This window comes from Carassius auratus, chromosome 5 (genome assembly GCF_003368295.1).
Source record: "Carassius auratus strain Wakin chromosome 5, ASM336829v1, whole genome shotgun sequence".
In the NCBI taxonomy this organism is placed as follows: domain Eukaryota; kingdom Metazoa; phylum Chordata; class Actinopteri; order Cypriniformes; family Cyprinidae; genus Carassius; species Carassius auratus.
Genome location: NC_039247.1, coordinates 20,892,058 through 20,911,887, shown reverse-complemented (window position 1 = coordinate 20,911,887; position 19,830 = coordinate 20,892,058). Strand labels below are relative to the sequence as shown.

The 19,830-nt window shown below is 37.0% G+C and overlaps 2 protein-coding genes and 1 long non-coding RNA gene across 5 annotated transcripts in view; 1 reads left to right on the top strand and 2 right to left on the bottom strand.

The window, feature by feature from the left end:
- Positions 1 to 5,485, bottom strand: part of LOC113080566 (amyloid-beta A4 precursor protein-binding family A member 1) — a 45,692-nt gene extending 40,207 nt beyond the window's left edge. The window contains exon 1 of one of the 3 annotated variants that reach the window (XM_026252740.1): positions 5,337 to 5,485. The gene's annotated coding sequence lies outside the window, so the exon portion shown is untranslated. Of the gene's footprint in view, positions 1 to 2,271; positions 3,211 to 5,336 lie in introns of those variants that run through there. The other 2 variants (XM_026252730.1, XM_026252736.1) reach the window with 2 other exon arrangements.
- Positions 5,486 to 6,192: 707 nt separating this feature from the next.
- Positions 6,193 to 16,080, bottom strand: LOC113080553 (protein prenyltransferase alpha subunit repeat-containing protein 1-like). The gene is made up of 7 exons (XM_026252719.1): positions 15,946 to 16,080; positions 14,951 to 15,120; positions 14,748 to 14,814; positions 14,100 to 14,204; positions 12,743 to 12,974; positions 10,408 to 10,697; positions 6,193 to 9,031 (listed from the first exon to the last, which is right to left on the bottom strand). Exons 1-7 carry the CDS (start codon positions 16,029 to 16,031, stop codon positions 8,686 to 8,688), a joined length of 1,296 nt encoding a protein of 431 aa, XP_026108504.1. The 5' UTR covers positions 16,032 to 16,080; the 3' UTR covers positions 6,193 to 8,685.
- Positions 16,081 to 16,234: 154 nt separating this feature from the next.
- On the top strand, positions 16,235 to 18,351 carry LOC113069356 (uncharacterized). The gene is made up of 3 exons (XR_003279710.1): positions 16,235 to 16,392; positions 16,653 to 16,862; positions 18,220 to 18,351. It is a non-coding gene; the product is annotated as an uncharacterized LOC113069356 (long non-coding RNA).
- Positions 18,352 to 19,830: the final 1,479 nt, after the last annotated feature.

Below are 19,830 nucleotides of genomic sequence, written 5' to 3'. Positions count from 1 at the left end.
TGCGGTGACAGATATCCATGTGTGCTTGGATGGGTCTAGAGCAAATAACTTCTAAAATGTCTGTCTTCTAAAAACAGTCACCATGAGCTATACACAGATAAGTTACTACACATCTTACTGCATCAAACTATGCAGATAAACACTGATGATGTGCGCAGACTGACTGGATGAAAAGGAAAACATGACATCTCCACTACATGTCTCCTTAGCTATTTTGTAACAGTAACAGTCTTGTCAGAATGGTCTTGTTGAGAAAATTGAAATTAACCACACCCTTCCTTCGATTCTGGCTACTACTGCTTTTCAGCATTCATGTTTTGTCATTTCTGGTGCTGATGAATCAATGTGTGCAAAGGATGTGTGCAAACTGACATCTAAAACAATGGTCTGCTATTCCTCTAAATCCAAAGTATTTTAAGTAGATCATCAAAACAGCATCTATAATAATGCCCCTGAATGCTTACAAATATTTGACATGCATATATAAATGATAATTGCCATTTTTATCCATTTATCCATTTTCTAGATACATTTATTGATTCAATGATAATCAAGTCAAGTCAAACTAATTGAATTCAAATTCTGCTTACAGGGCAGTTTGCCATAAATATGTTTAAAAATCTAAATCTATACACATTTACACAATAATCAGTACCTTTAATAATCTATAATCATGAATTGAATTAATTTGTAATGTGCATATCTGTTAACAATACTGCTGTATGCAGTTTTTTATTAAAATCTGAGTGGTCCCTGACACACTTCTCACACTACACTCTTAAAAATAAAAATTCCAAAGGGGTGGTTGCACAGTGATGCCATAGAAGAACAAGTTTGTCTTCCCAAAGTACTTTTCAGTGAACGTTTCTCAAAATAATATTTTAATAATATTAATAAACTTTCTCTGCAATGGATAAGTTCTTTAGATGTTAAAGCTTCCTCATGGAACCATAGATACCAAAAATAAAAAATAAAATTAAAATTTGGTCCCAGAGGAGAACTGGTCCCATAACTGAACCTTGTTTCTCCCAAGTTTTTTTCTTTTTCTCCATTTGGGGCTTAAAAGACCATTAATATTCATAAAATATTATAAATCTGACTGTACTGAAATAAACTGAGCTGGATAATGACACTGCTGTCTTCTGTAGTGCTGCTTTTGAAGTGGTTTTAAAATGGATTAACTTTTGCAACACTGACACAAATACTGAACTGACTTTTATTCAACACTGAATCTGAATTAAGCTGAATAATGACACTATTGTCTTTTGCAGAGCTGCTTTATAGCTAAATTGAATTTATTTAAGAATTGATAAGATACAATTACTTTACAACACTGACACTATGTTACTGAACTTTTTTAAACACAATTTTCCTTTATTCTTTTTCTACTTTTTTTTTTTTTTTTTTTTTTTTTTTTTTTTTTAGCGTGAAGCTGTTTTGAAACAATCTGTGTGACTTGTGGACTTGATTATTCAGCCTGAAAATAAAATACATGAGCAATTCTGGAAATACGGGAACAATTCTGTCTTTAAAAACGGTATTATGTGGCACTGGGCAGGTATATCAGAAATATAACAAATCTCAGAAGTACTGTGGCAATAACATGGTGCTTTGATATATACAATGGTATTTAAGTGTTTATTGAAATATTTGGCATGCTATGGTAAAATATCAAAATTAATTAAATAAATATAAATAAATAAATAAATAATAAATTACACTACCATTTTCGTTTTGATATATACTATGTGATATTTATGATACTCCAGGTGCTTCTAAGATGACCACGATATTATTTACAAAATAGCACCACACTACCAATATTTGTGTAAAATACCCCAGCAGAATAGTGCTCAGCAAATTTGACTGCCCAGAACACAATCACACAGGCATGTTATTGCTGTTATTTTGTTATTTGCTCAGTCATGGCTTGATACGTGAGAAGGCTTCAAGTGTCTTCTGAGAACACTCCCATATCCAGAGCTCTTCAAAACGAAGCATTACTCAAACATTAGTCACTTGATGACTTTTTGCCCAATTCGCTATAATATATTTGCAAAGGGCGGGTCGTTAATGTTACCTATTCCCTGGATCACTGACGTCCATAAAAGCAGCGTACTGCGACATAAAGCACGACATTTTTCTTTAAACGTATTAAAAGTAAACCAATCTGTCATATCAACACAAGCGTTTTAAAAGTTTAGCTGAAAATACTCCATACCAATCAAAACATCAATGCAATGCGTAAACTGCGTGTTTTCGCAGCCCTACCTGCAAAGAGAGCAGCAGCAGCAGCATCAGCATCACTCGGAGAGAGTAAAGGTGTGATAATGCGGATGGAGGTGGCTTACTATATAAGAATATGTGCGACAAAGTCTAACGAAGTCTTTTCTTGCAACTGCAAGACCCGTCCTTGTCATTTCGCCTTCTTCTTTATCAGTTTTCCCGCGACTGTTTTGCTCTCCCACCTGCGCACAGCATCTGACGCCGCGCAGTGAGTCTGCATCTAGGGCATGTATTTGGCAGGAAAGCGGGTTGGTAATGCCTACAGCGCAAGCGTATTCGGGCGCCATTCAACAGCGGAGCACTATTTTGCAAAAACGCCGAGCCTCTGTGGACCACAGAGAGAGAAGGGAGTGCTTTTACAATCACGGTGATAAACAGAGAGAGACTACAGTGAGTCATCAGATGTGCCACTTCAACATCCGTGACGGAGATCACGTGAAATCTGTGTCCAGCAGTTTTAAAGTAAGGATGATTAATTTTCACACTCCTCATACATAATCACTCTTTATTAGTGGCGTGCCTTTCGTAAACTTGTGTTTTTAGTCTTTGTAACTGAGTTCAGTAGCTGTTTACATGCACCAAAATACAGTACTCAGTTTATAATAAGTCGTTTGTTTTACATTTCATAGCCTACTTTCAAACTGGTCAGTGGATGAGATTACATTTTTGCTCAAATAAACAAACAAACAAACTGACATTAATCCCAAAGACTAGCCTAATGAAAATGAATCTAACAGTCACTAACAGTCTTTACCATGGAACGTGCTGTATGAAGGTCCTAGATCACCTAATCTTTGCCAACTCTCATTTTATAGAGTTTTTGTTTACTGAAATATTTTTTGGAAATAAATTTTGTGAGCTAAACAATCAGTATGTTGCTAAACAACCATCCCTGATCACACTTAGGGTACATCACACAGAGACATCTATTTGATGTTTGCGTACATCTGCAAGAATCTTTTTTTTGTGTGTGTGTTTGCTCATCTTCAACGTTCCCTATCAGATGTCAATTAGATGTTAAGAAAATGTCTTCAAGATATTTATGATTTTCCAATATATGTAATACTGAGGTCTTAAAGATGTTTATCAGAAGTTTGTAAACAGCAGATGCTTTCCAGATGAAGCGATCTTCAACAAACATACGTGTGCTATCTGGGATCAATGGACTACACTTCTCTCCCTCACTGCCTCGTTTTAGTTGAATTAATGTTTTGCTAATTTTTTTGTTTTTCATTATTTTGAAGCATTCTATATTGAATAAACATGCACTAAACAAAAAAAGTTGGTGTTGTAACTGAAAAAAAATAAAATAAAATAAAATAAAATAAACTCAACAAAACATCTTGTTTATGAAAGAGGTACGGAAGTTTAACTGAACCTGAGTTGACATCCCAGCAAACACTGAACATTCCCCCAATGTTAACTCGTTTTGTTATTTTTGGGAACCAAAAATATAAATCGTCCCCTTGGAATTATAAGGTTCTGTGTTCTGAGCAGTTTTGAGATATGGAGCTTCAAGGTTTTTGTGTTCCATAGACTTCTGAAAATAGAACCTTTTTGTTTTTTCAATAAAAAGTCCCAAAATTAAAAAAAAAAAAAAAAAAAAATCACATAATGTAAACAAGTTGTCACAGAATAAGAATATGTGAATAACTCAATTTTGACAAAAATGTCAGATAGAACCTTATGATTCCAAGGGGACAAAATGTTCTCTGTAGTTCCTTTTATTGTAAACCAAAAATGAACACTCCCAGAGCAAAAATTGTGAACTAGAATGTTGTTCATTTTAGTTGTTAATCAGAGTCATTGGGAATAAGTTGAGAAACGGATGTCACGATATCAAACACACAGGATTGTGGGATGTCATAAGCAGGGATGGATACATATGTAGCCTTCAAAAATTAGGGGTGTGCATCCCAGATAATGGTATCTAATTAAAAAAAATATACCTTCTTATACTGGCTTCATCCCAAAAACTGAAAAATAGGCTACTGCCTTCGGAGGACACATTCCAAGATAGGAAGTCATCAAGGCACATCCAAATTCAATGTTAGTTTTTTGAAGGCAGCATAGATGTATCGTTCGCTGCCTTTGATATCCCACAATCCTGTGCGTTCAATTCTGTGACAGTTAAACCAAAAAATAAAGACGCGTCAAACGGTCGGTGGTCAGTTTGTATGTAAATGTACTTGTTTGATCAACGTTTTCAACTTGTCATTTCTAGCGAGAAATTAATATTGCAGTAATGAAATATCCACTTAGTTATCACCAAAGCTCTCTATATTTTGCTGTAGATCATTAAACCATTACTCTGCCCCAGAAACCTGTCCGAAATCAGTTTCATGAGGTGCCTTCATTCAAAAACCCTGCCTGCAAAGTCATTGCGTGATACGGCAGCGAGGCAGCAAGTCAGCTGCCCAAGTTTTCGGATGCAGTTTCACAATGATTGGATTCAGATTTGCCTCATCTCCTCTTTATACTGGCTCCAGAGGCAGCAGGTGATTTGAAATGAATCGACTGAGTGAAGAATTTAGTCATTCACTAAAACCACACTCACTTGTTGCCACCTACTGGTGTAACCATGACAGTAAATCTTTTTGTAGAAACGGATTCAAGTCACTATCTGCTATTCTAGACATCAGGATTACCAGCACTCTCAATAATGCACAAACATAGAAACTGAATTAGTTGTAGTAAGCATGTTTCTGTCCTCTAATGAGGATGAGATTGATGCACTGCAAACTGCATGGATTTTGTATTGGATAACTAGTATACTAAACTTAAGAGTTTAGGCCCTCACATTTCTTTTGTATTTTATCTGCTAACCGGCAGTAATGCACTGCTTTCCAAGCCAACGAAACGTCGTCCTTGCTAGTGTAAACAAACACTGACTGTCATCACCGGCAGGCAAAGCGACATCACTATGAGAACGCACCTCATCACGGAGTAAATCTCACTGAAATACAATGATTTTTTTCATTACATTGTTCCTGTTCGCGACAAACGATAATAACACAGCGCGTAAAATGAACTCGTGTCACATCTCTCACCTGTTCGTTTACTGCAGTTTGCAGCGAGCTAACGGTCCACCCGATGTGTGTCTGGATCCACCATCTTCATCGGCAGTCTGTGGGCAAGCCCGACTCCTCCCATCAGAGACCTGCAAGCAAACACCACCGAGCGCTGGCCAATTTCTCAATGAACGAACTGTAGCTCTCGGCAAAACGTCAAGCTGTATCGTACGGTACTGTATGTAATGCTGCGTTAAGATCATGGTAAGAAATAACTTATAATAACCAAATTGGTATAAAAGCCCTTTAGATGGCATTAAATGAAGCCGTTTACAAAACGACTGTCCAGCCCTCTGACTAAAGAAAGCTATATAACTTAAATATATAGAATATAAAGAGGAAGCAAGCAATAAGTCTTATTGCCAATATTTTTTCCAACTTCTTACTGCTGTCAGGTATTATTATACCCTTAAAAAATGTAGGCCTAAGATTTTTTTTCGAAAACTAAGTCTTTTGTGCAGCAAGAATTCATTAGCCGAATTTAATCAGAAGTACCCGTGAAGACTTTTACAACTTGCTTCTCTTTTTATCTTTGTTCACCAAAGATTTCTGAAAAAATGTGTCATGGTTTCCACAAAATAATAAGCAGTACAACTGTTGATTTCTGAGGGATCATGTAAAACTAAAGACTGGATTAATGATGCTGAAAATTCAGCTTTCATTTGAACAAACTACATTTTAATATAAAATGGATTTTTATATTAAATTACATTATATTATAGGGTTGTACATGCTACAGGGTTGTCATGTGTATTCAAATAAACATGACATGATAAAATAACAACAACAACAACATGGTGATTAATGCAAAATAATAGGAAATGAAAATATGAGATGGACCTTTTCAGAGTAGCTTTATTTAACGTGGTAGACAACGGACAAAACAACTACGGTCATTACAGTTTTTAATACAAATAAATATAAAATACATAATGGATGAGATGCTATAAATGTTGGTTATTGTGGCTGTAAAAACCTACAGTACCTTATCAGCCTATCAGGAAAATACAAAATCTTAGGCTACATTTGTTCTTTCTAAAGCGAAACGAACTCTGTCATGCATCTGCATAGATGTACTAGTCATTTCAAATCCACGTTTATGCTTTACGGTGTAACTGCTGTTAAACTTTTGGTATTCACACAAGGAACTGACATTACAACAATTAAAAAAAAAAACATGAGACAACCGGACATACTATGTGCTTCCTCAGTGTAATTCACATTAATGTACACATCTTTAAAACCTCTAAGGTGATGTATGAAACGGAAAGCCCTGAATAGATAAAGACATAGATATTGTAATTTGTACATTTTCAACAATATAACTGGTAAGACTGTCCATTAAGATTTTAAAAGTTAGAAGGTGATAGACATTAAAACTACTTAAAGCATTATTATAAAAATGCTAATTGTTTATTGTTTAGGAAGCCAAAAATCAATGCAATGTATCTCGGTCTCTGCATGTATGGGTCATATATATATATAATAATAAAAAATAATCAAATACAATGACAACGTGGCCTTGATCCCAATACACAATGTACATGCAAACAGATAACTATTCAGGTCAAAGTGACAAAAAATAAAGGCATTTGTTGCAGATGCATTCCAGTTTTAGACTATTCTTCAGTACAGGACTCTATTAGGAGCAGTTTGTTTAACAGCAGGTGTAAGGGAGGTTAGAAAAAGCTGTTATCTATACACACATATATGTTCCAAGACATACAGGAACAGAAAAAAGCACTCTGACATGGCCCTTTATAAAGTCTGAGAGTCAGTCTAGAAGTTATGTAACTCAACTACTTTCATAAATCTAGTTCTTGTGCAAATGTGCAAAAAAAAAAAAAAGAAAAAAAAAAAGAACAGTAATACCTCTCATGATGTGAAACTTAAGATCGAACTCTGCAAGTCTTACAGATATGTTGAAAGACATGTTAAAATGATTTCACCTAACAAGAATAGTTTTGCATATGTACTAATCCAAAGAGAGAGAGATAATAATATCTAATCAGATTTTCACAACCTACTCCAAGTAAGCTGTGAAAGAATTAAGTTGTCAATGCAAGACTGAGCCTGCGAAACTTCAAAGTTTATTACAAGTTTAATAATTACGGAGTAACAGTGAGTCAACCATAACGGTCTAAAAGCTTTTTAGCTTTAATAAATCATCACATAAGTGAAGCTAACAACATTTCACTTTTTATATTTGCATAAATATATTAAGTTCAAAATAGTGTTAAACAAAAAGCAGCATTTGTGAACCTAGGCCCCTCAGGGGTCCACACTCCCCCAGTGCAGAGAATAAGCACCATTCTGCACGAGATGGGCTTGAATGTGGCAGCATCTTATGTCTGCAGCCACATTTGGGCCAAGCTGAGAAAACTCTTATTCCTTCTTCTGCTATTCCCTTCCATCATGAAAACCCATGAATCTGTGAGACCACCTGGATGAGCTATAACCCAAAACTTGTGCTTAAATGCTGAGGCTAGTCCATGTGACAATGTGGCCTTGATGATGTGCTTCAGGAACATTTATTCTCAAACCCCCAAGAATCATCTGCATTAACTGAAGACATGCTGACCCTGCAACAGATATGTCATATAACACAAATACTCACCTGAATGAGGACAGCGCATAGAAATTCTGTCTGTTGTGACTGTTTTTATTGATTTAAGATTATTAAAACTTATGAAAATGCCTGTTTTTAGCCCTAATATTTCATATCAAATGGCTCCAGGAATCTTTAAAATGATTGTGCTCACATTACTGATTGTACCAAAACGTCTAGGTAATCGTTGAAAAATATTCACGCTTCTGTATAAAAGTTCAAAGAGGAGCAGTAGACTGGATTCAAGTGCCAGTCTACCCTCAATTAAACAAAAGAGGGAAACTGGGTCAGAATCACTTTGGGCTCTCAGTGTTCCCTTCAAGTGTGCACCATAGTGTGCATTTAAGATTCCCGGCAGGAATAGTAAAACTGCAGACAACATGATGAGTGCATACTGTAATTGATTTGTGGTGGAAGACAACATAAAAACAAAACTATAAAAAAAAAAAAAAAAGTTTTGATAGAGGAAAGAGGATTGCACACTGAAAACAGACCTGAGATATCCAGTACCTGAACTAAACAGCTGAAACAGACCAGGCTTAGACTGCCGAGACAGGCCATGGGTTTTCATCAGGAGCGGGAATTTGCTCTGGCAGAGTAGCTCTGACAAACCGGCCAAGTCCAGCGGTTTTCAGAGAACCGGGTGTGGGCGGTTGGAGCCGGAAATAAGTTAACCTATCACAGTTCTCCCACATCATGGTGGGCGGAGCATTTCTCACTCTACTGACCTAGAACTGAGTCCAGCCACTTCCTGTAGGCAATGGCAAAGCGGTTTTGCTCGGTGCTCCGGCAGCCCGTGAGGATTCTAGAGACAAACATGTGCTCGGAGGGAAGTGCGGGGTGGGGAAGCAGTGGTCCCCGCTTTAGTCGTTTGGTGTCCTGCGTGTAGCTTCCGTGTTTGCTCCCATCAAGAACACAGTCAACATCCATGGTCTGGGAGGCGCTGCTGTCATCACAGGGCTCCTTGCTGAGGAGGACATCGGTGTGGGTGAGAGGTGGAGATTGTGACTCTGCCCCCTGCAGGTGCTCCCTCCGCCACTGCTGCCACAGGTAGAAGACGTGTCGCCTGTTGAAGAAGCCTGGATTTGAGTTTGTTCAAAAACCACATACCTAAAATGCAGTTGACTATATATTAATATAAAACACTTCACATTTAGGTGTGATATGATAGTTGCAGAGAAAATACAATGCAATTTTAGAATAACAAAAATGAATAGGTTTACCAACTTTTAAAAAAAACATGCCCTCATCTTCAAAAACCACAAGCAACACTATCCAAAGTAAAAAAAAAATAAAAAAATTAATACACCCTAAACTATATTACATACAGTTCTACTTGCAACAGAGATAAACATTGTGGAATCTAATATCTCACTGAGATTTTTATGCACTTGGCTGTCACATAGATTCTGTCATCATTTACTCACCCTCATGTATTTCCAAAACTTTGTGACTTTCTTTCATGGAACAGAACATGACAGGGAAATTTATAATAATTACAATGATTGCTTTCAAGCTTTTCAAATGCACCATAAATGTATCATAAAAATTCTAAAAATAAATGTATAAAAAAATATCAATCCAAAACTATAAGATGTAAGCTACGCCACAGAAATTAAATGGTTAAACTGTCACATGCTATCATACAGTATGCTATCCAAATGACTTGGTGCAAGGATTATTTGGAATACTTATATGATACTTACGGTGCTTTTCGCATCGTTTTTGAAGCTTTAAAGCTCCATTATTTATTGCAGGGGGAAAAGGCGACCAGTAAACGTTTTTTTTTTTTTTTTGTTACACAAGTCAGTGATATTTCAGATGGTGACAAAATTGCATTTTGGTGTTACTTCACATGATAAACCGCTGTGGTTCCATGTTTGGTCAATCACTTATCATGCACTTACTAAACCTGATGCAAAAAATTTATTTTTTACTTATATTCAGTAAATAGAAAAAAGGCTTAAGTTTTTAACATTCAGACTAAAGCAAGCTAGAGCTTATTAATGCATTGTGCTTCATAATATTTGTCATTAAGAGGCTTGAATTGTTGCAAAAACAATTTCTCATATCGTATTTTAGAGGGGAAACCACAATCTTAAGATATATAAATACCATTCACTGAGCAGCTCCTTGTCTCAGCCACAAGGGATGAGGTTGGGAAGGGTGAAAAACTGGAAGAGCTTGAAAAAGAGATCCAGCAAACTGCTTGCCTCTCCCTCAGTGAGCTACAACTCTGCAGCACCAGATCATCCATCATTTTATAAAACTAAGCCATAAACACATTAGCACAGACCAGCTGAGGGCCAAGGACAGACTTCTGGCAAACAAAGTCACTGTATTCACACTGAGACTTGTGGAAGCAGCCTGATGTTGACTGATTGCACGACTACCATCAGCACAGCAAGACCTGGAGATCTGTTACTGGCTGATCACTCTCACCTGTGGCACCACAGCGTCTCGTGGCCCGGATAGGACTCGATGAGATCAGTGCAGAGCTCCATCTCCTCGTGGAAGAGCTGAGGGATGACGTCATTATGGTGATTGTCATCAGACGCACCCGCTGTGCTCTCTCCGTTGGGCTGCTGGGTGGGGTGCAGCTCCGTCTCTCCGAGCTGGCTCAGCTCCCTGGCCAGGGCCTTGAGCAGGTGTTGACGGTAGTGGAAGCCGCTGTGATCGGACACGTGCATGGACACCCACAGTCGGGTGGAGGACAGCTCATCATGCAGAACCTGGAGTAGAAAGTCAGGGTATTACATTCATTCAACAACATTATGCTTCAGGTTGTTCCAAATTAATTTCAGTTCAGATGCCAATCTGTAAGTTAAACTATGAATATGCAATATAGTGCATCCATTTAGCAAAATGCCCCTAGCTGACGGATGATCTTATGGATGCCGAATGCCAAGCTTTCCACATTTTCCTCAGTTTGAACACTAATTGAGCGATTAAATGAGACATTTCAGTAATGATGTCCATGTTTATTTCATATAGTAAATAGAAAGATATGATATGCCTCTTGAATTGAGGTGCTTAAGCGATTGCTCATGCCACATTAAATAGTGCCAAAATGGTATTTATTGTTTGAATTTTGTTATGAATTTGGCAGAATTATAAAGCTGATTCTTAGTTTATTAAAATTAAACGCTTATTGCGATTAATGGACGGCAAGTGTGCTACAAATAATATGAAGTTCACGCAACAGAACACAGCATTTAGACAAAAGATCTTGATAACAAGTATCGATTTTAAACGAATTGTTAACAATATATTGTAAATGTCCACAATGCTGACAGCTTTACCGGTTGTAGTTTGTTCAAGTTTTGAATGAATTATACACTGTTCATTACCATGCATTTACTGTCACCTATCTCTCAAGTGGACCATTGACACTCCTATTTGAGATTGTAGATAGAGTGTCAATGGTCCATTTAAAAGATAAGTGGCAATAATGCATGTATAAGTCTGTGGTCAGCCATAAAGCAAGAAGAAGATTCCTCATGCGACTGCTTGAGAACACGCTCAGAGTTCTAACAGTTTGGACTTTGTGTAAATCAGAGGTAAAAAAAAACAAAACAAAAAACCTATATAAATATTGTTCAGTTTCTTGCACAGACTTGAGTATTTTGTGTCTTTACACATCAGTGTATCATCACAAGCCACAGGGTTTAATTTGGTTTTGTGTATGTTTTAGCCGTGATTCCCATCCACTTACATTGTAAGACTGACAGACTGCAACAGTTTCAGTTAAAAATCTCTGTTTGTGTTCTACTAAAGAAACAAAGTCACCTACATCTTGGATGCCCTGGGGGTAAGCAGATAAACATCACATTTTTGGGTGAACTTTCCCTTTAAAAAGATGTGCAAATAATACAGTTGTGACGATGCAACACTGGCCAAATTAGGTAAGTGACAATTCTTTCAGCTGTTCCAAAACATGAGCAAAAGTCACTTGAGGGGCAAACGAAATGCACTGATGTCTCATCAGAGAGAGAAAGCGAGAAGACGGACTTCAAATGACTGATTTGATCTGATATTCTATCTGGATTTATTTACATCTAACCTACATGCTATATTACATGTACTGTACATGATAAAACATTTGCAGGAATTTCCCACATTATAAACCAGAAACCCAAATTCAGACCAAGGAAAACAGTATCAAACAAGATATGCAGAGATGTAAGATGACAACCGCGTAACCCAATTACTCCTGAAATAGCCTATGAATAGCTCAGACTGGTTCAAGTCTGTTTAGTCCTGGATCATTAAATCTACAGGCGCATCCTTTTTATATGAGGGCCTGTAGCTGGGATTGAGCCCTATAAGATTTGCCTAATTTCGCATCCAATTAAGAAAGGATAAGCACATCAAAGGTCTGGCACTCAATGACCCGCTAAGAGCCAATAAGCTCTCCTGACTAACAGCACTCAGCTCTCTCTAAAAAAAAAAAAAAAAAAAAAAAAACCTAAAAGGACAGAAAACTGTGGCATCTGTAATCTGATCTCTTCCTAAGGTAATTCTAGTGGAGAAGAAAGGTATTAAGATCATCAAAGGCTCAGGTAGATTTATCAACCTCATAAATAACCATCTCATGTTGCTTTCCCTGTAACAGCACTGATATGCCAGTGTGATCCATCATTCCTTAAAGTAATCTAAGACAAATCTAATCTTTGGGATGTACGCAAACAAAGCAAAATCTAACAGCCAACCGTTTTCAGTCATTATGATAAATCACACAGACATAGTGCAGAAAGCTGCAGAGGACTGAGCCTACCTTTACATTTCCTTTAGCCATGTTTTGCAATACCCAGATGCGATGGGACCAAGCATTATAGTTGCTGGGGTAACGACCGGCCGCATCTGCACAGAGCCTCATTTCCTCCTGCAAGGCTCTCTGCAGCCTCTCACACGGTCTCCTCACAGCATCTTCTCTGGGTTCAGCATTATCCTTCAGTTCTTGTTCAGAGGGAGAGCCCTCTTTCTGCAGCCACTGCAACACCCAGCGCCTGTGTTCACAACAAACCATTTAAGCGGACTGATCAAACCCACGTCTGGATGCACAAGGTTTTTTACAGGCTTATGGCTTTATTTATGAGAACGCAACATCTGCAAATCATGAACAAATACATAAGCCAATGAAAATAAATAATACAAATAATACAATAGAGAACTAAGCGCCCTGCAGCTTTAAAGTACCCTTGGAGATCTAATGCCTCAGAGTTATTATCTCCAGACAATAACATCATCCAAACTGACATAGTGAATAGTAAAATTATTTGCAAAATAGCTGACAGCTGCAATGTGTCCTGCACACTCCCTGCAGGGACATATAAGCTCTTGGTCTTGTCAGTTGCACAAGCTTTGGATATTTATTAGTGTTCCAGGGATCTGTGTAAAGTGGTTTGCCCTTGTCCTTGCAGTAGTGATGAAATTTTACTTAAGTATGTGACACTGTTGACATGTTGCAAGAGGTCTGCAATTGCAGACAATTTCATTTCATGGTCTCCTGGCCACTGCTATCCCTGTTTCAGCCAATTTGAGAGCAAGGTTTCTTCCATACTAATTCAGCTACAAGAAAGCAAAACACATAGATTTTCCAGAACAGCGCATCCAACTATTCCATTATTAATTTCTTAATGCCTAATCATGTATTATTCATTTTTTTATATCACTATTTGAAAATTCAAACTCATGGTAAACTGAAGGTAACATGGAAAACAAGAAACATAAAGGGTGCAGAACACAGCACTTCTATAATATGCAATATTTAATATTTTAAGAGACCTTATTTAACTGTATTCATTAAGAGCAGAATATCTAAAAAGGACACAATGAACATTTATCGCTCTAAAGCAGATGCCTTCAGTGATGTTTTCATTTATGCTCATAAAATCATAGTTACCCGACAACAACAACAACAAATAACCTTGCTTCATTTAAGTCATAGGCACACAAACATTTTACTACACAGGGCCAAACACTTGACTGAGAGTAAATGTTTTTTAAAATCAAAATCTATAATATTCTCTAAATTTGAATGTAGATTTTTTTTATATATAATAACTTAATAATAAAATCAAAGGTTTGGAAACCTACAATTTAAAATAGCTATTTTTTTCAAATCCTCTTACCTGTGTATCCATGTCTCTGGGCTTTTAGGATGCTTAGATAGTGCTAGTTTAACCAGGTAAAGGTCTTTCTCTGGGTTTAACACGCCACACTGCAGGAGCTCTTTCCTATAAAACAATCAATACCCAGCTGAATTCACAAGGATACAACCATCCAAAAAAATAAGTACAGCACCACCTCCTGGACAATAAGTTTCTTCTATGCAACACAATCATGAAAACATTCAGCCAAGATTTTTGTGCAAAACTCCTAGTAAAAACCTAGTTAAAATAAATATGTAAATTAAAAGTAAAGAATGTTAAAACTGGTTTCTTAAACCAGGCATGTATTAAATATACCTAGTGTTTCCTGTAAGAAACTAAATCTGTTAATTCTTTGCTCCCTATGTGAGTGTGAAAATGGACAAATTTAGTTAAATGCAGCAGCAGTCTTTTGATGTCTCCTTCCCCAAATTAGACATCTTTGTAAAAATAGCAGCAGCACGTTAAAAGATTAAGATTGCTGACATTTAGACAGATATCAAAGACAAGAAATAGAAAATTTCTAAAAATACCTCAAATGTGTACATAATCATTCAGAAAGTATGTGAAGGGTTAGTTTGGCAGAATGTTATTTTTTTTCCATGTAATACAAACATGATGAAAATGTACCTGACATTCCACGCAGTGGTGAAATCTGGGTTTAAGAGAAGCAATGTGCAGGTTATATCTACCAGTGCTTGAAGATAAGAAGAGAGAGAAGTCACTTTTTCTGCAACGCCGGTCTGTTGTATGAACAGCCATCTTTTAATAAAGACCAAGGTCACAGCAAAGTGAGCAGCCGAACAAGCTAACCCAATTAATCTTGGTCCTACCTTCCCGATCAAGCCACTGCTTTCTCTGCCTGTACAGCAGGAGTTTATTATGCACATAGGGCAGCAGAAACTTGACACACCAGCTCTCCACTCCCAGCTTATTCTCCACCAGGACGATGGGGCTTCTGTTGTACCGGGCTTCGGGGCACGGAATCAGGCCGATTTCATCACTGTGAACACAATGTGAAAGATAAAGAGAAAAACAAGTCACAAAGCCATTTTAAGAAACTCTGCTAAGGAGCTAAAGACAGACAGCAATGCATAAAGTACCAGACATCTCAGCTGACACTGACTCATTACAGTTGGACCTCTTTGGCAGAGATACAAAAGTGTCATAGGAGAAGAGCGAGGTGAAACCATTGGGACAAAAAGACCTAACACACAGAAAAACAACATGTGCATTGAAGGCAGCTTTAAAAAGATTGATGAGATGCTTCATATGTGGACTGAAGTGATGTGTTTGGATACACAAGAGCAGCAATGTTGTAACCACTGGATGGATGTCTAACTCCGAGCACCGGTAAAAACAAACGCACATGGCAAATTACTGAGAATTATTACGTTAAATATAATGCATTAAAGCTTGCTACGCTCTTCAGCAACTGACCATCGAGTAAAACAACAACAAAAAACAACAACAACAAAAAACATTAACAGTAACGTTACTAGCTACAAAAAGGCAAACAGGCGCTCTTTGCGTTTCACTTAGAGAAACTTTCGACGTTCGTACGGTGCTTGTTAAACAGGTGCCCCAGATACATTTTCACACGACATGGTCTAAAAATCGCGGCTTGGTGAGCTATACCTGCTGCTGGCCGCACCGGGAAAAAGCGGGTTAGGGCTGGTTAGTAGCCAGTTAGCCAGCGACTGTCTGCGCAAGTTACAAAGGCTGCTGCACTATGTCCTTCCTGCGACTGAGCGCGAGGTTCTCAGCCGCTGTAAGCCATAAACGGGACGAGCGTGAGATAAGCAAATATGCGAGTTCACATACGTACATGTTCGGGTTTCTTTTAAAAGCGTTATTGATATCTTTCACAACTCTCTGGACCAAGACATCCACCTCCTCTTCCGACTCAGCCATTTTCAGAGCTCGAGTGACGTCAACAACGCCGGTGACTCAACCTCATCCGGGACATTTCACTGTCATAGGACATTTCAGGGTCTCGTGAGAAGTTGTCCCAGTAACCATATAGAGAGTTTTACTCCTAACCCTGGGTCGTGGCACCGAACCCTCAACTGCTCCCTGGGTGCCGCAGCATAAATGGCTGCCCACTGCTTCGGGTTTGTGTGTGTTCACTGCTGTGCGTGTGCACTTTGGATGGGTTAAATGCAGAGCATGAATTCTGAGTATTGGTCACCATACTTGGCTGAATGTCATGTCACTTTCACTTTCATCATTGAAGCCTCTGAATGTAGGTACAGAGACATTTGGAAAAAGACAGGTAACTTATGTGACTTACATACACAATCAGAACCTCCATTCAAATTGGGATGGGATATTTCATTTTCCATCCAATAATATTTACAGTTTAATTTTAGGTAGTGAATAGTAAAATCAGCTTGCATCAGCTCTTTGGAGTTTGCCCATAGACTGTATAAAAACATGAACATAGTCTCTGTGATGTCACCCATAGGTTTCCGAAGAGCGATTTTTGCACTGATCTATATATGTTCCCTTTCATTTGTCACTTCAATGCTGCAGTGACGTCGCAGGTTGTCAAGGTGCCGCACTGGGCGATGGCTTGGGGCGACGTGTGCGCAGGGGCGCTGGACTGGGGGTAAAACCAGTACTGATTACCAGGGCCCCAAAGGAAGAGAGGGCCCTTGAAAAGTCTGGAATATATATTTTCAAAGGGGGGTTCTATCTTGTGCAGCATCCCTGCATGTGTGACGTGGAATTTGTTTAAACAAGGTATGTCAGGAGGTAGTGAACGAGTCTTAACTTTTATAAAGAATATCTCTTTGGATTTGAGACTTTAGTCTTTGTAACTTTAGGGATCTTATCTGTTCATAAATAGCTTGTAACACTCCAAAGAGAAAGGAAAACTTGAAATTGCATCGTATGACCCTTTTAAGACGGAATATTCTCAGAACAGCAAAGTTATGAACAAACGTTCTTCCAAGTACTGTTGATAAAACATTCATTCAAGTTCACCTTAAAGTTCAAGTGTCCACTTAAGGTTTTTAATAATGTTCTCAAAATATTAGCACAATCAAAAAAAAAAAATAAAATAAAAAACACCCCCGAAACGTTTTAGCTTGATAGTTTGATTAACAGTTTTGAATGTAACAATTTTTTTCAGAATGTTTAGAGAACATTCAAAAGTAATGTTCCCATAATGTTTGTAATATGACAATGGAACTTTCCTTTAACCTTTGTATAACCAAGAAAAAAATGCTTTTAAAACACTGGATGTTTTAAATGTTCAGAAAAAAATAAAGTAATGTTATGATAAATTATTGGGAATGTTAGAAACATGTTTTATAATTGTATATTTATAAACAATTTATAATTGTAACGTGTGTATGTGTGTGTATATATATATATATATATATATTTCTATTCTTACCAACTAACAAGCTTTCTAATCTTTGTGTCTTCTTTACATTTATTATGTAATGAACAAAAGCAAAGAAGACCTCTAACACTAGCTTGCGCTATTTTTTTTCCCTTCTTTTGCCCTTGATATGTGTACTGCATTAAGATAACTGAGACTTGTTATAGCACGTGTATATCATTGCTCTTTTGTTCATTTTGATTGCTTCCATTGTCCTCATTTGTAAGTCGCTTTAGATAAAAGTGTCTGCTAAATGACTAATATATACACCTATTAAGTTCCGCAACAGTTAAAAATTGTCATTCCTTACCTATAAGGCCCTAAATGGCTTAGCTCCTGCGTACCTAACTAGTCTTCTACCACGCTACCCATGACGCACCCTAAGGTCACAAAACGCTGGACTTTTGGTAGTTCCTAGGATAGCAAAGTCCACTAAAGGAGAGCTTTTTCGTATTTGGCTCCCAAACTCTGGAATAGCCTTCCTGATAATGTTCGGGGTTCATACACACTCTGTCTGTTTAAATCTAGATTAAAAACGCATCTCTTTCGCTAAGCATTCGAATAATGCATCTCATAAATTGTGACTGCAGTTGCATCTGATCAAATACATTCTTACCATTTATCTTGGGTTAAACTAATTTATTTTACTTGGTTGGAACAGCAGCTACACTAATTATGTCTCTATATTGTATTTTGCTGTTTTGCAACTAGGATTTACAGTCCCAGTCTGAATCTAGAACACCTGAGAAGAGATGGTGCTGACCCCTCAGAGGACCTCAGATGATGCTAACCCTGAAACAACACACAGAACTAACAAATATTGCTACAAGTGTGATTGCATCATATAATAATTGATGTTAATTATGTTCATCATCTGGTTGACTATGTCTTGTATTCATTTTTCTCAAAAATCCTGTCATATGCACATAAACTGACAGTCACCTCTTATAAACTACTTCTAAATATTGTAGAAACGTAATTTTTTGTAAAGTTGCTTTGTAATGATATGTACTTTAAAAAGCGCTATACAAATAAACTTGAATTGAAACTTAGATTGTTGATTATTAGATTGATGACATTTTGAATGCACAGAGATACAGTGACAAGATCCCGCGGCCCATTGTTGTGTCATTCATCCACGACCATCACCTCATGTTGCAGCCTGATAATCCATGGCCCCATTTCACAAAGAACTGTACTCAATTCCTGGAAGCTGAAAACATCCCAGTTCTTGCATGGCCAGCATACTCACTCATTTATTATTGTGTTTAGTGTGTGTGTGTATGTATGTATGTATGTATGTATATATATATATATATATATATATATATATATATATATATATATATATATATATATATTGTTAGCTGGATGTGCTGTTAATAAATGTTGAAAATAAGGTTTAGGCCATTTCCACGCAATGCATGCTGTCAAACAATAATAATATTTAATTAATATTATTCTTAATTATTATAATTATTATTATTTGTTTGGGTCTATACTACATGTTTTCTAATGTTTTGCAAATATATTAAATTTAATCTATTATGCCTTCTAATCAAAGCAAAAGTCATCATGACATATAAGGGCAATATAGAAATACAGGGTAATATAGAAAACATGTATTTAGTTCTTCAATCTTATAATTGCATTATATAAACCTTAAGAAATTATTCATTAGTTTACATACAAACTGTTAAGACAAGTTCACACTTACACAACACACTTCAACATTCTAATGTTAACAGATTAAATTAGTACAAATAATTTACAAATATTACAATCTAATTAAACCATCACCATATATTTGACCTGTCCTGTGAATATATTTTTTTTTTTCGACACTCCTGTCATTAAGGGGTGCCTATGCTTGTTGTTATTATTGGGACCAGGTTGATGTTACAGTGGCTACCAGTAGAGGGAGGCATGAGGTTTTTGGTCTGGGTCTGGTGTGTTGAGATGGTAATCTGGAACAGAACTGAATTACTCTTTTACTACATATTTAATCATGCCAGTTCATGTTCAGCAGACGAGTGCATCCATACTTGAGATGACATGATAAAAAGACTCTACAAAAAGTTAAAGTTACTTGTGTTACCCCATCAGTATGCATTTTCTAAACAAAAAAAAAAAAAAACAACAACCTGTAATGCTAAGCTCATTAGTCTATTTTAGTTTTATATTTTGTTGGCATATCATTCTAACTAAACCAAATTGTGGGAAAAGTGCAGTTTTCCTGGTTTTGGAGAAACAGGATGAAGTGTTTATCATCATTGCAGTCACAACTCTTTAAATACTCACAGGAGGTGTTTTATAAACATG